The 20,504-nt window shown below is 45.3% G+C and overlaps 1 protein-coding gene across 3 annotated transcripts in view; it reads right to left on the reverse strand.

Moving 5' to 3' along the window:
* LOC136872181 (UDP-glycosyltransferase UGT5) overlaps positions 1-20,504 on the reverse strand; it is a 108,183-nt gene that overhangs the window by 33,537 nt on the left and 54,142 nt on the right. For all 3 annotated transcript variants that reach the window (XM_068227462.1, XM_068227463.1, XM_068227464.1), the window contains exon 2: positions 2,524-3,381. In XM_068227462.1, coding sequence (XP_068083563.1) covers positions 2,524-3,378 — 855 coding nt within the window. In that variant the 5' untranslated portion in view covers positions 3,379-3,381. The remainder of the gene's footprint in view (positions 1-2,523; positions 3,382-20,504) is intronic.

Genomic DNA, 20,504 nt, shown 5'->3' on the forward strand with positions numbered 1-20,504 from the left:
CAAATATTTCAGGTTCCCTATGGGAATCAATATCTTTTTCATAAGTGGTATATTCTGAGCTGTCAGTGGAGTGATGGTGTGGAATGGCATTAGTATATGAATAAGTTTGAGTGGTGTCTTTAAAAGTAGGAAAGATCGCAATATAAAGATAAAGTTGGAATTCAAGAGGACAAATTGGGGAGGAAGGGGAGTTAGGGATTGGAATAACTTACCAAGGGAGATGTTCAATAAATTTCCAATTTCTTTGCAATCATTTAAGAAAAGGCTAGGAAAACAACATATAGGGAATCTGCCACCTGGGCGACTGCCCTAAATGCAGATCAGTAGTGACTGACTGACTGAAACCTTAAGTAAGGGAGCTGCAATTCAATATTCTGAATTTACAGTATCATTGGTTATTTTAGCTCATCCCATGGACATTCCACAGCTCTTCATTCAAAGCAGGTAGAAGTGAAAACATATGTCAATCTGTGTTAAGATCTTGAAAAAGAACTGATAGTCATGAAATCGTAGTTCAGTTTGATTAATGTGATATTTTTCAATCAGAAGAAATTGCAAAACAAATATTGGAGTTGATAAGCTGGAGATTCTGTGCAAAGTTGGTGAACAAATACATTGAGCTAACTACAAGACTAATGACCCAGAGGAGTATTACAGGATATCAGTTTTCTTTTCCTGTATTTATTACATATATTGAGTCAGTTATATGATCAACACAAACATAACCTGAAGAACATAGAAATAATTCTCCCTCAATCAACTGTGAAGGCTCCTTGGCTGAATGGTCAGCGTTGAGGCCTTCGGTTCAGAAGGTTCCGAGTTTGATTCCTGGAATTTAACCACTGATTTATTCTTCTGGCTCAGGTATTGGGCATTTGTTTGTCCCAACACTGACCTGTTCATATTCAGACAAAACACTACACTACCAACCATCGCAGAAACACGCAATAGTGACTATATCCCCCCACACAGGGTTGGTTTCAGGAAGGCATCCAGCCATAAAACAGAGCTGAATCCACTTGTGGAACACAGTTCGCACCTGTAACCGCACGGATGTGGAAAAAGCGGTAGAAGAATAAGAATAAGAATCAACAGTGAAGGCATTGGATGATGAAATACATATTGTTGTTGATGCTATTATGACTCAATGGCCAGATGATACTAGAGTGGTTAAAGTTGTATTTTCCAATGAACTCAGAATGTGGGGAAAAAAATATTCTGAAAGCCATCATCTTGAACCAAATGGACTTCATTTCTGCAGTTTGAAACTGTTTGCTGCTGTCTTACCAAAACAGACTGCAATATCAATATCAAAATGCTATTTTCCATCTGTGAAGTATTTATAAAGTTATTTGCAAAATATGACTGTACAGGAGCCAGCCCCATGGTGTAGGGGTAGCATGCTTGCCTCTTACCCGGAGGCCCTGGGTTCGATTCCTGGCCAGGTCAGGGATTTTTACCTGGACCTGAGGGCTCGTTCAAGGTCCACTCAGCCTACGTGATTAGAATTGAAGAGCTATCTGACAGTGATATAACGGCCCCAGTCTAGAAAGCCCAGAATAATGGCTGAGGGGATTTGTCATGCTGACCACATGACACCTCATAACCTGTAGGCCTTCGGGCTGAGCAGCAGTCGCTTGGTAGACTGAGGCCCTTCAAGGGCTGTAGTGCCATGGGGTTTGGGGTTTTGACTGTACAGGAAATGTTGAATGGGTTAGCTCTTTTGTATATGCACAAAGATGAACATGTGACCGTAGAAACTATCAGTCACGAGTTGGCCAAAAAACTCAGGAGATTTTTGCTATTGTAATCATCAATGTAAATATGCTACAAAGTAAGTCTGTTGAATGATTGTATTATTTTGAACGTTTTAATTTAGTGCTCCTAATTTCAAGACTTGCCTGCTGCCATTTCATGATGGATACAGTACTTTTGTATCCATCTCTTGGCACAGGCCAGAGTAAAGTGTAGCTTCCACCGAAGTCCCAGTCTCATCCATGGCTGTGACAATATGGAAGCTGCTGGGGTATGGGTGGTGCTGAGTAATGACATTCAGAGCACGACTAGTGCATCTGAGTGTTATGAAAGGTGTTGCTCATAGGGTCAGTCGTGCTGCAATAGCACTTTCTGACCCAGTGAGGAAAGCAATGGCAAACTACCTCACTCCTAGTCTAGCCTAGTACGCCTCATTTCGGTGCTGCCATTGGTTTTTGCGGTTTTCTTATAACCGCATAACCTTTGGTGGTGCTATTTGAGGATCCAACCAGCCTCTGGACTGATGACCTAACAGACGGACAATTTCAAGACCTCAAATTTTAATATTTATCTAGAATTTTGTTTATAAATTTTAAGGGTAAGCCATGCAAGATCAGATCAAAAATCAATGAAGAAAATATTCTCTCCCCAAAAATAATTAATATCCATATATGCCCCTGAATGTAGGTACCACTGTATAAGCTAAATAGTTCCCATTTTCACAGAACTTTCTATGATCATAACAATCAACATTAAATTTCAACTTACCTTTGGCAAGGGTTTACTTGGTTTGATGTGCAGTCCTCCCACTGGAATTAAAGATGGCAGCATAGGTCGAGGGTAGTCCAAACTGTGATGAATATTCACCATTACTAAACTTATATTTTTCTCAATTTCAGTCAGGGGTGGAATAGATTTCCCAAAGAAATTATCTGCAAGCTTTTGCTGGAGTGGCATATGGTAAAATCTCCGGCTCAACAAGACAAAGGTATGTAGCAACATATTAGACATCCTTTGGAAGAAGTTCATGTGATCAGAAAATGGAAGATTGTATGTGTTTACATAACTGGGTGTGTCAGGATTACCCACAACATATCCTGCCCATGGTGGACTGCTATATGCAGTTATGCCTATAACTGGAGGAGAACCGAACACAGGAATGAAACCTAAGAAGCAATCATCTATGGCTTCCTCCACTATAATGAGATCAAAAGTTTCATTTGCAGATAAATCCATCAACTGCCTTGCTCCTTTAGAAGCCAGGGCTGATTTACAGGAATCATAACCCCAGTCAAATATAGTAATAGTGTTCTGTATAAAACTCTCTTTGCTCATAGCCTCATAATCATAGCTAGCATGAATATCTTCATATAAACCCTCTAGGACGATATCTCTGTGATTAGGTACAGGATGCTTTTCGGGATCAGGACTAACCACGGTAACTTTGTGACCTCTGGCAGCTAATGCCAACATAAGAGCACGATTCCATATGTGATGACTTGGAGAGGGAGTTACTACAAGGGCTAAAATGTTTGCAGCCATTGCTACATTGTTGTCATGCCATTCAGATGCCATCATTAGGATCGCCACTAAAACTGCAGATCTTCTTGTAGGTGTCACCATTTTCTAACAAAGAAAAAGACAAACAAAAAGAGAGGTTAATAAATTTTGAATTTCAAGTCATAGATAGGAGCATGAACAAGGACATATTTAGAGGGGAAGACTATAGGGCCTGCCCTCTTTAGTTGACTAAAATTTGTATTTTTCTATCTGTTTTGAGAAAATGCAGCTACTATGAGGGTTCTAAATAAAATAGTGGCAATATTGATAGAACACAATATTTCAAACTAACAAGTACAATTGAATCGGTGAGATCAAGAAGGGAAGATTCCACTTTTTTTGACAAAATGAGCTGAAGTAGCCATGTTGTCCTTTGTTTTCAAATGCATCTGTTGAGCTGAAAAAGGAAAACATTCCACCAATCATCATGCTCCAGTAACCCCATAGAGATATCTCACGAGCATTGCCCATCAATACCCTGTCAAAAGAATTGGAGCAAACTCAGGCATTTTAGATTACACGTTCCATGCATGCGTTATGGTGGTTGCATATGCAGCAAGGCACATCTTGCCCTGTCTCGAATTTGAATAATGCACGCCTCTAGTATCCAGGTAGGTGTACATACAGTAGCCATCAGTTTCCCTACCTGGCCTACTCATTCGTGTACTTAATGCTGTATACAGTTCCAGAATACATATCCTTTATAATTATGTTATACTGCGTCAAAATAGACCTCGGTAGAAATAAAAGAAATGAACCCCCTAGTTGCTTGTTGACATGTATTTACAGACACACTGCTCACCACACAATGTGGGGACAACACTGTTGAGATCTCTCAAAATTTCTCGCAAGAAACAGTGCCTGCGCTAGTCTCGAGAAATCTCGAGACCTCATCTCAGACTGCCCATCACTAGCTACCACTAATCAGACTGATGATGATGACAGAAGGACTGAGGTCGTTTCAGTGTTATGCTATAGCAGCAGTCCCTTGGTCTATAACCCTATTCTTTTCCGTCAGTTTGTGTGAATGTAAAGCATTGCAGGTCACATTAACTGATTGTTTTAAATTCATGACCATCCATTCATTCTTTGTTCTCACACTTTGAATTCTGGTCAGTGGAGAATTTTAGACTTTGAATTGTTCATCCCATTTCATCTCATTTCGTACCATTAGGGGCTGATGACCTTGATGTTAGGCCCCTTTAAACAACAATCATCATCATCATCATCATCAGAAGGACTGAGGAACTCTGCAAAGATTAAAAGGTGAAGAAATGATGTATTTTTTGAAATTAAAATATATCTCTATAACTTATATAATCTATTTTTCTTGTGTTTTAAGGCAATAAAGTCTTGTAATTAACAGTGAAAAAATTGTTTGTTTATTATCCTTACTATTTTACTCAGTTGAGACCAAGAAGGGAAAGATTCCACCAGCTTTGAAAACATATCAGAGCTGAAATAAAGATCTTAAAAACAAACTACTAGTGGAATATTGCTATTGTGGTTAAAATGAATAAGTTTGTAATTGAATGGATGAAAAGCATAATGGTATAAGTAGCATTTTGGTCATTCAGAGAAAAAGGCATTTAAACATCGTCACCACTCATATAAAGCATGCTATTTGTAGTTATACCACCCATCACTAGAGCGCAGAATATTACTGCTATCACTTGTATCTCTTTGCTGGTGAAAGGATACATCCTCACGGAGTTACATCCTGCACTTAACTCATTTTTTAAAAAAATGTCACTTATACCATTATGGTTTTCATCCATTCAATTGTAAGTTTCTTCATCCAACTTTTAGTTTGGTTGCTATGAAGTTTTAATTATTTCCCAAAAGTAGAGTCAAGTGGAAGTTTTCCCTTCTTGGTCTCACTGGTTCAATTGTATTACAATCCTTCAATGTAGTCACCCGCAAAGTCTATTACCTTTTGCCAAACGTCGGGAACATCTATACATTTAAAAAATTCATGAAAAATAAAGTCAGTCAGCTGGCCATTCTATCTGCTTGATTTCCTTCATTTTTTTAAAACTGAAAGGTGTTCATACACAGATTTGTCATCAGGTACTATAAATCACTTAACTTCCGCCTTCCTCAAATTATTTGTTTTCAATTTTTTGCTTCTTCGAAGCAATCATAACTTTGGTTCTAATTGAGGTAGGAGTTCGTTTTGGCCTAAGAACACTCAGAGAATCAAGCTCTTTCATTGCAGCTCTTAACTATTCAAATTGGTTGATTCTGAGGAAAGTTATGAGTGCACATTCAATTTGACGTCTCATTTCTTCAACATTTTTTCTCAATGAAGCAATCATATCTTTTGTTCTAATTGAGGTACACGGTTCATGTTCGTCTAAAAACACTCAGTGGATCAAGCGCTTTCTTTTGAGGTAATAACTACTTAAATTGGTAGATTCTGAGAAATGTTATGGGTACATTTGTCTCCATGATGAAGATCTTTGAATGACTTTTTAACAGTTCAGTGCGTAGTGTTGTTCCAAGGAACATTTAATTCAGTTTCTTTGTGTGATGTATTTTCAAGTGTTTTGTTGACATAATATTACATTCTATTACCACAGCAGATCATGTGCATTATTTCATTAACTCGAAACTTTGCAAATACATCCGTGAGGATAGTAACGAACAACACCATACTTTGTACATTGCGGGCTGAGCCAGCGGGAAACTGCTAGAATAATTTAATTAACAAAGTTTTAATCTATCTACTCAATACTATACTATAATTGTAATTCCTATGTATACATTACAATGTACTAGGAGACTAGTTTCAACCCTGCGTGGGGCATCATCAGCCTAAATAAGATACACTTTTTATTTGTTGATATCCAGTAACAATATTTTGTCATAAATTGATAAAATTAATCAAATGAGCAAAATGTGTAATGTGATAACATGTATATAAAATGGTGAAATGCATGAAATGTTAAGTGAGATAAAATTATATCGTGGTACTGACGGCCCATATGAGATATTAAGTCATATATTTGGCATATCAAGTAGTAAACGGGGACTTCAGTTAGGCATTGGAAGAGTAACAGATTACAGTATAATTGAGAGCGGAAGTCCTGGAGACGTAATGACATTGTATGGTTCTCAAAGCTTGCCTGCAACTGTGGGAAATGTTCATTTTCACCAAGAGTTAGCACATCCCGGCACGTGTAGAAGTCGTTTGGTCACAAGGAGTGTTCAGCCAATTAGGAAGTGAGGGTGTGACTAATATGAATTCCAGACCATGCAGAATTAAAATCCCAGGTTGACCAACATTGATATATGTGGGATGTGTGCAGTGAGAAAGAGAGGTCAGTTCTGTTATTTGAGGGTTTTCCACAAGCCTGAGAGCGAGAAATAGTAAGGAATAAATTATAACAATTGTCTGAGCTGTAATTTAGTTATCATGAGTGCATCTGATATTAATTTTAGTGAATCACAAAGTCTTTGTGTGGAACAAGAACTCTGATTGGTTGAATATTTGAACATACAGGGAATCCCCTAGCCATAACAGCATTGGCTATGTTACTTAAGCGCCCCACCTGTTAGGAGCGTTCTTCTTTCTGGGTGTGTTGTCATGAAGTGAACATTGCTCCATACTTCTCCTTTATCTGTGTGTAAGCATCAGTTTCGTACTACAGTGCGCGCGGGACGCATAATTGCTACTACCTGGGCAGGAGTGTAATGTTGTAAGGTCGCACTGTCCAAAGACAGTAAATTTATTTCTTGTATTTCTTGTGAACAGTGCTACATAAACTAGGTGCAGTTATAAGTCACCAAGTGCGCTATGTCACAAGTTTCTGTATTAAAGAAACAGACGGTAATATTAGCCGCAGACTGGTAATCGAGTGAGAGACGCTCATCCGTATTATATTTTCGGGCCGGTCGCGTTTCGCGAGAGACTATTCGTAACAATCTGAGAGCTGCTCCTAGTGACTGTATTTAAACCTTTAACATTTATGGTACAGTGAATATTACGTGTGTTTTGTGCCAATGTGTTCACGTTGGCCTTAAATTACGGCTGACAAAGAGTTTGATCGGTGCATCGTGCATGGAGAGCGGTGAAGAAATACTGACCAGAATCTCGTGTGTTGCTGTTATACAGGAACTATCCTCAAGAAGATGGCATTGCTTATGGAAGAATGAAGATTGGTTCCACGTGTTGAAAACCTGCTGAACATGGAGTAGACCCCCATAGTGGCGGGGATGTAAGCCTCTACAAGTGTCCTGGGAGTTGCCAAGATAAGATGCATGTATTATAATTAAATGGCACGTTTTATGAATTACGATTAATACTAGTGAGGCTTAGATTATGGATTTTCTTTAGAGTAATTTTCGCCTGACGGCATGTGTTCATTTTATATTTGTGATGTTGTAAATATGGACAGGAGGGGATCGCATGTTTTCTCTCTCTTTCTTTATAACTAGCTAGATGGGATATTGAGGAAAATGTTAGGATTTATATTTGATTTCGTTTGCGTGAACTATGCATGTTATCTAGCTTAAGGTTATTCCTGTGTTCTTGTTTGATAGAGATAGAATGATTAGATTGCCAAAATCATCAACCTCCCGAGTTACATACTCGCAGAATTGAGACTAAATTTCATTTATTTATTTAGAGAGGTTAGTGACAGATAGGACGCATGCTGCATGTATTACAGGTGCTGTGAGGCGTGTGGAGCTGTATATGCACCGTTGACTACAATAGATTCTTTTAATGTGGGTTGGAAACTGTTTTGAACAATGATTAGAGAGGGAATTGAACCCTGATTTGTAATGAGAAAGGCTGATGAGATGACAGGGTATACATGAGAATTTAGTACATGCTGAAATATGATGTCCACGAACCTACTATGATGGCGTAGCAGGGGGAGAGGTGATACTCCCTTGTGGCGCGTCCCAGGTGGGGGATAAGGGGGTCCTAACCGGCTTGCCGGCGGACTTGAGGGAAACAAAATACCTCTCGCGGACCAAACACACTTCCCCCTGCGGGTGGGGGACTCACATGTAGAATACACCCGCGGTACCCCCTGCCTGTCGTATGAGTCGACTAAAAGGGGCAACCTAGGCGCGGACATTGATTGCGGTTTGGTATAACGTGTTGGACCTCCTGTAGATGGGAGGGGTCCTGTACATTCACAGGTAATCCCTGCCTGTCGTAGAAGGCGACTTAAAGGTTCATGTGGCCACGGTCCCCTCTTTATTTTTTATTATTTTTCCGAGGGTCAGATGCAGACCATTCGAAATTTTGATGTGCGTGCTGCTCGGCGATGGAGCTCTTATGTGTGCGACTACGCTCGAAAGCCCGTGCCAGCAACCACCCAGGACACGGAGGGTGGGAGTGTTATGTACCCAGGCAGTAGTATCCGCCTGACAACGCAGGTCCCCGCACAGCCGAATGCCAGAAGGACATATTATTATTAATTATTTTTTCATTTTTTCTCTATATTTAGTGCTCTGTACATGCTATGGGGTACATTCTATTGCGGGTGACTGGAGGAAGGGAGCCTTAGTGCTCATTGCCTCAGTCATCCCATATTAGGCATCGTCCAACAACGGACCCCGGGCAGTACCTGCTATGACCAGGTGGGTATTGCCTTGGCTGCTTGGTTTGGCTACAGAGACCCCTGATCGGAGTGGGTGGCATTCGGGGAGGAAGCTATCGGGCATGGCTTCCAAACGAAGTCGGCTCTCTCAAGGTGGTCCCCCACCTAAGTCTTTAACTTTTCCTTCCCTGAGAGGTTCAACTCCCTGGGAACATGTGCAGCGTGAAGGAATGGGATCCAGCTTCCCTAGGTTTCTGGTCGCTACCAGAACCGATGGGCATGATTTTAAGCTGGTAAAGTCGATCCTGTTTAGTAGGGACATCGAAGGCGTCTATGGCAAACTGGAGGAACTTAAACAAATGCGCAACGGTAGTTTGCTGCTAAAGACTCGTACAGCACTGCAAGCTGATCAGTTGCTTAAGTGCGAGCACTTTGGCGAAATCCCCGTCAAAGTGGAGGAGCATAAGTCCTTGAACCTGGTTCCCGGAGTCGTCTTTCACCGCGACCTTATTTTGAACACTGACGACGAGTTGATGCAAGACATGAAGAACCGTGGCGTGACACACGTCTGGTGCATTACGCGCAAGGTCAACGGTGAAGACGTTGCCACTGGTGCCTTCATTGTCTCTTTCAAGTTGTCAGTGTTACCAGAGAAAGTCAAGGTAACAACTTATCGTTGCGATGTGAGGCCGTACATCCCACCTCCTATGCGATGCTATCAATGCCAGCGATTCGGACATGTGGTATCTCGCTGTTCGAATCAGGCTGTATGTGGTACATGTGGACGAGTAGCTCACGGCGCGGAGGAGTGCACAACTCCATACAAGTGCACTAACTGCTCCGGTTTTCATTCTCCTCGGGATCGGAATTGTCCGACATACCTGAGTGAGAAGAAGATCCAGGAGATCAAGACCCTGGATGGTCTTTCCTACCAGGAAGTGTGCCGTAAGTTTAATTCTACGAATACACCTGCCCGTACACTCGACTATAGCTTGCTAGCTCAGAGTCTTCCAGGTTCGTCATTTACAACTTCGACACCTGTCCAGACCGCTTTGCCCAAGGCGACTGTTGCTGCTCCCAGCAACGTCGCAAATAGTCAAAGCTTGAAGGGAGGGACCACCCCACCTTCGAGCAACCAGAAGTCTGTGCAGGCTGGCAGTTCCCAGCCGGCACAGGAGGTCGACGAAAGTCGTGCCCCAGCCGGCAGAGGCGGCATCGTCTACCAGGGCTGGGAAACCATCTCCCAGCCCATCTAAACCTGAAAAAAAGAAGGGGAAGAAGAGCGCCTGTTCTGAGCGCTCTCGGACTTCCCCGGCAAAGGAGAAGTCATGCCCCCCATCTGGGGGGTATGAGTCTGCGCCAGGAGGCACTCCTGCTCCCAAACCTGCGCGCTCTCCTCGTAGGGGACCCCCTCGCGCCCGAAAAGTGTCAAAGTTCTGGGCGGCACCCCTGCCATCTTTTGATGACGGGATGGATGTCGCGCTGTCCTCTACATCCACGGATGTAGAATTAGATAGTGTTTAGGCTAACGAGCATTTTTTCGCTCATAACTTAACACTCCTTTTATAGTCCACACTATGGCACTGTTACAGTGGAATTGTAACGGTTATGACAGGCATCTTGCTGAGTTACGTCAGCTCATTAGTGAGTATGCAGCGAGTATAGTCTGTATTCAGGAGACTAACTTCTGACCTGATCATCATACGGTCTTGAGAAATTTCAGACTATACTCGACAGAACGGTATTATGCTCACCGGGCTTCCGGTGGTGTTGGCATTTTTGTCCGTTCTGACACCTACAGCAAAGAGGTTTCATTAAGAACCCCACTTGAGGCTGTCGCAGTTCACGTTCTGCTGCCTGTCATAGCAACAGTGTGTAATGTTTATCTTCCACCCGGCCAGAATCTGAACATAAATGATGTCGCTGATCTTATAGCTCAGCTTCCACCACCCTTCCTCTTATTGGGCAATTTTAACGCCCATCACCCCATATGGGGCTCTGAGATGGCTTGCCCCCAAGGAAGAGAGCTGGAAGCACTACTAACAGATCTGGATTTATGTATTTTGAACACAGGGGAACCAACTCACTTTAGTGTACGCTACAGCACATATTCTCGCATAGACGTAAGTCTATGCAGCCGAACGTTGGTTCCACTGTTTCGGTGGAATGCACACGATGATCTCTGTGACAGTGACCATTTTCCCATCATCCTCACTTTGTTGAAACATAAATCCATCGAGGCTCCCCCTCGATGGATTCTTAAACATGCTGATTGGCCAAAGTAGACATCCCTAGCTGTCTTTAACAATGATATCAGGCGAACTGTCGGTGAGGAAATAACTTACATTACCCAAGTTATTCTTGCTGCTGCTGAGGAGTCCATTCCGTTTTTCTCGGGGACTCCTCGCCGAAAACTCGCTCCCTGGTGGAACGATGCAATAGCAGCAGCCATCAAAGAACGCCGTCGCACTCATAAGCGTTACCGTAGGCAGCCTACTGTGGCCAACTTGGTAACATTTAAAAAACTCCGCGGTAAGGTGCGAGTTCTTATTCGACAAAGTAAGAAGGCTTCATGGGAGAGATATGTGTCGTCTGTGACGTCACATACTCTGTCATCTCAAGTGTGGACTAAGCTTCGGCGTATTTCGGGTATCCAAGGATCATCATCTGTACCGGGAATTTCCATTGCAGGCAATATCGTCACTGAATCCCTCTCGATTGCTAACCATCTAGCTCGCCATTTTGCAGATGTGTCTGTCTCCAGGAATTACCATCCTGATTTCCTCGCTGTGAAGCGGGAGGCAGAACGTCATCACCTTAGTTTTGCCTCTCAAGCTTCAGAGGACTACAATGTGCCCTTTACGGAGTGGGAACTCCGCAGCGCCCTAGCGCTTTGCAAGGACACGTCTTCTGGACCGGACAACATCCATAACCAGATGTTGAAACACCTTAGTGATGATAGTCTTCTCTATCTCCTTCGTGTGTTCAACCGTATCTGGATGGAGGGTAATTCTCCGTCTCAGTGGCGAGAGCACATAGTCATTCCTGTCCTCAAGCCTGACAAGGATCCAAAGTATGCAGGAAGTTACAGGCCGATTTGTCTTACCAACTGCCTGTGTAAGCTTTTTGAGAGGATGGTAAATCGCCGACTCGTGTGGTGTCTGGAGAAAAAAGGGCTCTTGTCGGAATACCAGTGTGGTTTTCGAGCCGCTCAATCCACCACTGACCACTTGGTCCGCCAGGAGAGCTCTATCCAGGATGCGTTTCTCCGTAAACAGCACTTGGTAGCTATTTTCTTTGACTTAGAGAAGGCTTACGACACCACATGGCGATATGGTATCCTTTCAGTCCTGCATCAATGGAGATTCCGAGGTAACTTGCCGGTATTTATTGCGAATTTTTTGTCCCTCCATCTATTCCGTGTCCGAGTAGGGAGGACATATTCGCAATATCACGTTCAGGAAAATGGAGTCCCGCAGGGATCGGTCCTTAGTGTCACTCTGTTCGCGATTGCCATAAACTGTATTGTCGCTGCTGCTGGTCCAGCAGTAATACCGTCGCTATATGTGGATGACTTTGCTCTGCATTATAGGTCGTGCAGTATGGCAGTCGCAGAGCGACAATTACAGCATGCTATTAGGAAGGTGGAGAAATGGACCTTAGAACATGGCTTGCGGTTTTCTGCCGCAAAGACTTCCGTTGTCCACTTTTGTCGTCACCGTACTCTTCACCCACATCCTGAACTTTATTTAGGAAATGTCGTTCTTCCAGTTGTTGACACTTACCGATTCCTTGGGCTCCTCTTCGACAGTAAATTATCGTGGGAGCCACACGTGCGGGAGCTCAAAGTACAATGCACCAAGAGGCTTAACCTCTTGAAGTTCCTTAGCAGCACTAATTGGGGAGCTGACCGCGTGGTGCTCCTCCTACACTGACTGACAGAGCAAATGCAACACCAAGAAGGAGTGGTCAGAACTTTATGCCAATTGCAGGGTAGACTGACGTCACTGAGGTATGCTCATGATGTGAAATGCGCCGCTGTGCTGCGCACGTAGCGAACGATAAATGGGACACGGCGTTGGCGAATGGCCCACTTCGTACCGTGATTTCTCAGCCGACAGTCATTGTAGAACGTGTTGTCGTGTGCCACAGGACACGTGTATAGCTAAGAATGCCAGGCCGCCGTCAACGGAGGCATTTCCAGCAGACAGACGACTTTACGAGGGGTATGGTGATCGGGCTGAGAAGGGCAGGTTGGTCGCTTCGTCAAATTGCAGCCGATACCCATAGGGATGTGTCCACGGTGCAGCGCCTGTGGCGAAGATGGTTGGCGCAGGGACATGTGGCACGCGCGAGGGGTCCAGGCGCAGCCCGAGTGACGTCAGCACGCGAGGATCGGCGCTTCCGCCGCCAAGCGGTGGCAGCAACGCACGCCACGTCAACAGCCATTCTTCAGCATGTGCAAGACACCCTGGCTGTTCCAATATCGACCAGAACAATTTCCCGTCGATTGGTTGAACGAGGCCTGCACTCCCGGCGTCTGCTCAGAAGACTACCATTGACTCCACAGCATAGACGTGCACGCCTGGCATGGTGCCGGGCTAGAGCGAGTTGGATGAGGGAATGGTGGAACGTCGTGTTCTCCGATGAGTCACGCTTCTGTTCTGTCAGTGATAGTCACCGCAGACGAGTGTGGCGTCGGCGTGGAGAAAGGTCAAATCCGGCAGTAACTGTGGAGCGCCCTACCGCTAGACAACGCGGCATCATGGTTTGGGGCACTATTGCGTATGATTCCACGTCACCTCTAGTGCGTATTCAAGGCACGTTAAATGCCCACCGCTACGTGCAGCATGTGCTGCGGCCGGTGGCACTCCCGTACCTTCAGGGGCTGCCCAATGCTCTGTTTCAGCAGGATAATGCCCGCCCACACACTGCTCGCATCTCCCAACAGGCTCTACGAGGTGTACAGATGCTTCCGTGGCCAGCGTACTCTCCGGATCTCTCACCAATCGAACACGTGTGGGATCTCATTGGACGCCGTTTGCAAACTCTGCCCCAGCCTCGTACGGACGACCAACTGTGGCAAATGGTTGACAGAGAATGGAGAACCATCCCTCAGGACACCATCCGCACTCTTATTGACTCTGTACCTCGAAGTGTTTCTGCGTGCATCGCCGCTCGCGGTGGTCCTACATCCTACTGAGTCGATGCCATGCGCATTGTGTAACCTGCATGTCGGTTTGAAATAAACATCAATTATTCGTCCGTGCCGTCTCTGTTTTTTCCCCAACTTTCATCCCTTTCGAACCACTCCTTCTTGGTGTTGCATTTGCTCTGTCAGTCAGTGTATTTTACAGGGCACACATTTTATCCAGGTTAGACTACGGCAGTGCAGCATATGGCTCAGCAAGGCCAAGTGTGCTTGGGAAGCTGAACAGCATCCACCACAGCGGGGTTAGGTTGGCGACGGGAGCTTTCAGTACAAGCCCCGTTGCCAGCCTGCTCGCTGAGTCGGGTGTGCCGCCTTTACATCTGAGGCGCCAGCAAATGCTTCTTTCGTATGCTGCAAATTTGCGACAGATGCCACTTCATCCAAGCTATCCTTGCGTGTTCAACAATGCCAACCGTTTGATGTACGCTGCTTGTTCTCGAGCAACGCGGCCGGTTGGAATACGCTTGGAGAGCAGTAACAGATTGTTCGACGTACTTTCGGTTCCTTGCCTTGTCAGACAACCAAGTGGGGTACCTCCGTGGGTAGTACGACGACCTGAAATAATCCTGGATCTGCACACTGGCCCGAAAGAAAACACGGACCCTTCGATTTATCGGAGGCTCTTCCTGTCCGTTGTTGGCCGGTATCCAGGTTCCGTCATCGTCTACACGGATGGTTCGAGGACAGATATGAAGGTAGGCTGTGCGTTCGTTGTCGACAATGATAGGTTCCTTTTTGCTCTCCCGGAAACCTGTAGTGTGTACACAGCAGAGCTCTATGCTATCCGCGAAGCTCTGCGGTACACACTGTGCAATGAACACCGACACTTTCTCGTGTGTACTGACTCCTTGAGTTCGCTCCAGTCTATTGATTCTTGTTTCCCTCGGCACCCTCTGGTGCAGCGGATCCAGGACCTGCTGGCCGGGTGTTCGGATGCCGGCACCAGAATCACGTTTCTGTGGCTTCCAAGCCACATGGGCATAGAGGGAAATGAATTAGCATATAAGGCTGCCAAGGAGGCAGTTACACTTCCCCCATTGCCTTTCAAGGTTCCAGCAAGTGATATTCGCTCTCAGCTGAGACATCTGGTTATGTCCTATTGGGAGATGGAGTGGCAGGCCATGCCACTTCCCAATAAGCTGCGAGCGATAAAAGGAACAACGAAGGTTTGGAGGACTTCCCTTTGGGCTTCGTGGAGGGAAGCCGTGGTATTATGTCGTCTTCGGATCAGCCATGCTATCCTGACTCATTCTCATCTTTTGAAAGGGGAACCGCCTCCGATGTGTACCTGCGGCGAACACCTTACCGTGGTACACATCCTTACGGAGTGTGTGGACCTGGTCGATCTGCGCCGTAGTCTTAACCTTCCGAGTACAATCTCCCTTATCTTGCGAGATGACGAGCAGTCAGCAGACCTCGTCATCCACTTTATGAGGGATAGTGGTTTGTTTTCTCGTGTGTGATGATGTCCTTTGTCCTAGTGATTTTTGTGTCAATAGCGCTCTTATTCCATTGACTTCATTTTAGTTTGTGTTGCGCATTTTAATGTGTTCTTTTAAAGTCTAATGTAAAGTACGTATCTATATCTGTCCTAGCAAGCAATGCCTTATTCCTTTGTCTCCTGTATTTTTGCTTATTTTATTCCAAAATAAGGCATTGCGAATCAGATCCACTGATTGTTTTAATCTCATACTCATTTCCCATCACCATTTTTTAAACTCTAGTCAGTGGATACGATTTAAAATTTTAACTGTCATATATCCTGTCGTCCATCTCGTTCCATTAGGGGCCGATGACCTTAGATGTTAGGCCCCTTAAAACAACAAGCATCATCATCATCATCGAAATATGTCAATTATGCAGGCAGATTGCATGCCTGGAAATGTTATAATAATGGTGTGAAGCGAGAATAGGCCTGTAATTGTATTCTGGAATATTATTGAGAATCAGAATTGCCGTGAAGTAAATGTCAGGCCAGTGAATATTATGTGTATTGAGATATAGTAGCATGCTGGCAATATGTACTATTGTGTTTGTGAATCTCCAAGCAGTTGTTGAGATATGAGCTTGCTATGTAGGTTAGTTTATCAGCAAAGGTTATGCTGTAGTCGCGAAGTGAGAAGCAATTTCCGTGATATAATCTTGTCAAAACAGTGACGAATTTCGAAGAGTAGTCTTTTCAGCCCAATGTCAAGCAGGAAATATGTGATTGACGAGGGGCACTAACTGGCGTGTCAATGCAGCAAGACAAACTCGATGGTTGCCCATTGCTTTCCATGTGTTTATTAAATTATATTATTTGTTTTCTCTTACAGGATTGTGTTTCTAAGTGATTTCATTGTGATTTTGATCTGTTGTCTTGTTGATTAATGGGGAACAGCCTGAGTGCTGAGTGGATGGTTGTGGTTAAGCTAGTTCTTACTAGATCTTTTGGTGAACCACATTTCACATCGAGTCATTGAAGTGTGTAAGTTTTCCCCACCTGATCCAATGTAAATACTTGGGTTAATTTAACTGATTGGATTATTGTAAATATAGCATAGGGAATGCCACTAGTATTTTTCGTAGTTCATATCGTCATGTCCCACTGCATCTTAAATCAGGTTTTAATGTGGAGTCATTTCGAAACTTATCAATATTAAACATTGTAATTGGAATTTTTACTTTATTATTTTATTTGATTTGCGTTATCAATGTTTATTTTCTGCATTCAAACTTTGCTGATTTAATATTGCATTCTAATGCCAGTTTCCTTGACATTTTATGAATCTGATTTCTTTGTGTTGTAGTATGATTCGGGTTACTTTATGTAATAAATTCATCTTTCCCCATATTAGTGTTTCTCATTCAAGATAAACTTCCATTATTCCTGTCATGATACTTAGAGATAATATAGATGTTGATTCCCATAGGGAACATGAAATATTTGTCCTGAATTAATAAATTTATAATACCAATTTAATGGTCCATTATTGGACATTATAAATTTACATCTAACTCATTCTTGGTTGCTTGCGTTTTGCCCTCATGTGCTAAGTTGGGCTCATCAGTTGGTACTTAGCACACCTACCAAGACGCAAGGCTAGCGCATACTGTGGAGGCCACTGCATATTCTATTTGAAGCCACCAGCAGTGCTAATGCACTATGAGAGACTATGTCTCACTTCCAAAAATTGATGCCTGCCATCTCTCCTCGCCAGCCAACGCCTCCTAGCGAACCAGGGAACAATCGCCAGCCAGCGAAAATGTCCAGGCAGTGCGACGTAGCAGGACCACAGGAACCACTATGCCTCTCAGGACTGGTAAGACCGGTAAGCTGCCTTGTTTCTCTCTCTCCATCCAGTGAGGGCCCCTATACCGTAAGCTCCCCAGTGGAGCTTAAAAAAGCGTTCAGACAGGTGGACGAAGCGGCTTCTCGAGGGGTCTCACCCCAGGACTGTTTGTTTGGTGTAGGGCCCACGGAGGGCTTCTAGAGGTGCCTCCCAGTCCAACTGGGTGCACCCAAGGACCTCCAGGTGTGCCAACACCAAATAGCACTACCCACTAACAGACAATCAAGTTTGCTTATAAGAAGTGCTAAGTTCTAGTGAAGAGTGCTCAGGTGCATAACATCTAACTGTACTGTGTGTGAACTGTATACTGGACAATATTTCCATCATGTCATTCACCAGTGCTGCCACCTTCACCACCACCATCTCCCAGGTCAGTATGGACCAGCCATTATACAGCCGAACTCAAACCACAGCCATGAGCTCATACAATGAGAACTATCGAACCTCCAGTCATCACCTACCAGTAACCCCAGCCGCAGACCGCGGCATCTCCTATGCTGTCGCTAAACGGGCCACCTCCAGCCCCATGGGAAACATCGACGAATAGCCGCGAACGAAGATGCAAGCGTTGGAGCAACCACTCAAGTTTAACATTGATCGCAACAATCCCTCTTCCCCCCCTCCCAATACTGCACCAAACTCTGAATTCTCCCCCCCCCCTACCCTCTCCGGAGCCCGCCGGCACATTTCCAACCTTCGGTCTCTTCAAAAAACTCCTTCTGGAACCCTTTTCCTCATCGAAAACCCTTCTCCAGAATACAAACACCCTCAGAAAATATTCAAAAAACTAATGCAATTTAATTTCAACAGGCAAGAAATAGCAGACATATGCCCTACTAACAAAGGGGTCATTATAAAAGTCAATGGGGAGGACGCCGCTCAATGGCTTAGGAGCTCAGTGGGATCAGCCCAATTTGGGTCAACCAAACCCCTGCAAGCCCTCTCCCAACGTGCACTCAAAAACCCACCCCCACCACCCCGCCACAGCTTATTCAGTTGTGTGATCCGTGGGGTGGACTCCGACATACTGGACAAGAACATAGTCGAGGAGTTGAATGCGGAGGGCATCCCAGTACGGAAAGCTTTTTGCATAAAGAATAACTCGGGGCCCACTTTCATGGTAAGGATACTCCTCCTTACATCCCAGGACGTGAATACGGTACTAGAAAAAGGGGTATACATCTACAGACACCACCATCGGGTGGAGCCCTCTCGCGCTCCAGGCCCCCAACCCATCAGGTGTGAGCAGTGCCTAACCTACAACAACCATGACACGGCCCACTGCACTGCCGAACGACCAGTGCGCAGCCACTGCTCACAACCACACCCCACCTCCCGATGCCCCAACGCCCAGCTCCCACCTAAATGCAACACCTGCGGCGAATCCCACCCCACCTACTCCCTCAAATGTAAAGCTCGCCCACAACCATAAGAAAACTGCCCCGAATTAGTAGCCCCATTCCACACCATAGATGCCCCCACCCAACCCACCCAATCCATTTTCCCCCCACCAACCCTTGAGGACATAATTCGCTTTGTCACTATCTCCCTCATGAACATCCACCCATACCACTGACCGCTGGTTCTAGCCAAACTCCAGGCAGCAACCAACCAAACCCTGAACGCCCACTTCCAAACCTCCCACTCCGGACTGAACATCCACTTCTACTTCACCCACCTATAAACACAAATATAACATGGCCCACAATCCATCCTGTCGTGCCCAGCTCCAAGAACCATTCTCCATCTTTTTCCTCAATATTCAATCTTTCCTTTCCAAATGACTGTTCCTAAAAGCCCTTTCCTCACAACACTCCACCCACGCCATCCTCCTCAATGAAACCATGCTTTGCCCCTACCAGTCTGCACACCTCCCCAGCTGTACCATCCACCGAGCCGACCACCCTCACGACATAGGGTGCGGGGGCTCTGCCATCGCCATCCGTTCCTCCCTCCCTCCCTCCCTCCCTCAATACCCGCCCCCCACACCCCACCCCACCCGCCCACACACCCCACCCCACCCCACCCCACCCCACCCCACCCCACCCCACCCCACCCCACCCCACCCCAATAACTTCCCAGAAGCCGTTATAACTACCGTATACTTCTGCTCCCGGATCCTACACCTAGCAACCATATACCACCGGTCGAATATCCCCCTTCCCCTGGACTTCATCACCTACCTTAGTGACACCTTCCCCCACTTCATACTCATAGCCGACCTCAACCTTACCCACCGATCCTGCCGCGCCATGACCGAACTACAAAACTTCTTGAGCGACCGTAACTGCTCTCTATTAACCTTCCCTGGCCCCACCCGTCCCACCTCCAACACCACACCAGACGCCCTAATTGCCTATAACTCCCTAATCCATCTCATCACAGTACAACTACTACCTAGCATCGGAAGCGACCACCTCCCAGTCCTACTCCAAATCCCATCCATCAACCCACGCCCCCCTCCTCCTCCTAAACCAATTCTTAATTTCTCCAAAGCCGACTCACCCTCCTACCAAGCTACACTCAACCAAGCACTCGAAAACTCCCCTCCCCTCCGACCGACCAACCATCCGTAGATAACCTAAATACATTTATTCTCTCTGCCATAGCCACAGCGTCAGATTCCAGCATCTCCACAACACTCCACTCCCCCTCCCAACCCTGACTCCTCCCCCGCTTCGTACATCTTCAAAAACTGTCCCACTCTTACCACCGAGAATTCATGCGCTCCCAAGACCCCTATTTTCTTCACCTACACAGTCAAATCCTTCAACCATCTGCAATTACCTAGCAGCCCATACCCGTCGCTCCTGGTCCCAAACCTGCTCCAAACTCAACACCCTACAAACCCAGCCCGCCAAATTTTGGGCCAAACTCAACACCCTCCGCAGCACCAAACCCACACCCCGTTACCCCATCATCCACAGAAGCATAGCCCCAGCAAATACCGAGGAAAAGCTGGAAGTCTTCGCACATTACTTCCGCCAGCGTTTCTACACCCACGAAGATCCCCACTTCGATAAATCTAACACCGACCTCTACCTAAACCACGCCTCCTCCCCCCCACTCAAACCCTCTAACACCCAC

The sequence above is a fragment of the Anabrus simplex genome, chromosome 4 (genome assembly GCF_040414725.1).
Source record: "Anabrus simplex isolate iqAnaSimp1 chromosome 4, ASM4041472v1, whole genome shotgun sequence".
Lineage (NCBI taxonomy): Eukaryota > Metazoa > Arthropoda > Insecta > Orthoptera > Tettigoniidae > Anabrus > Anabrus simplex.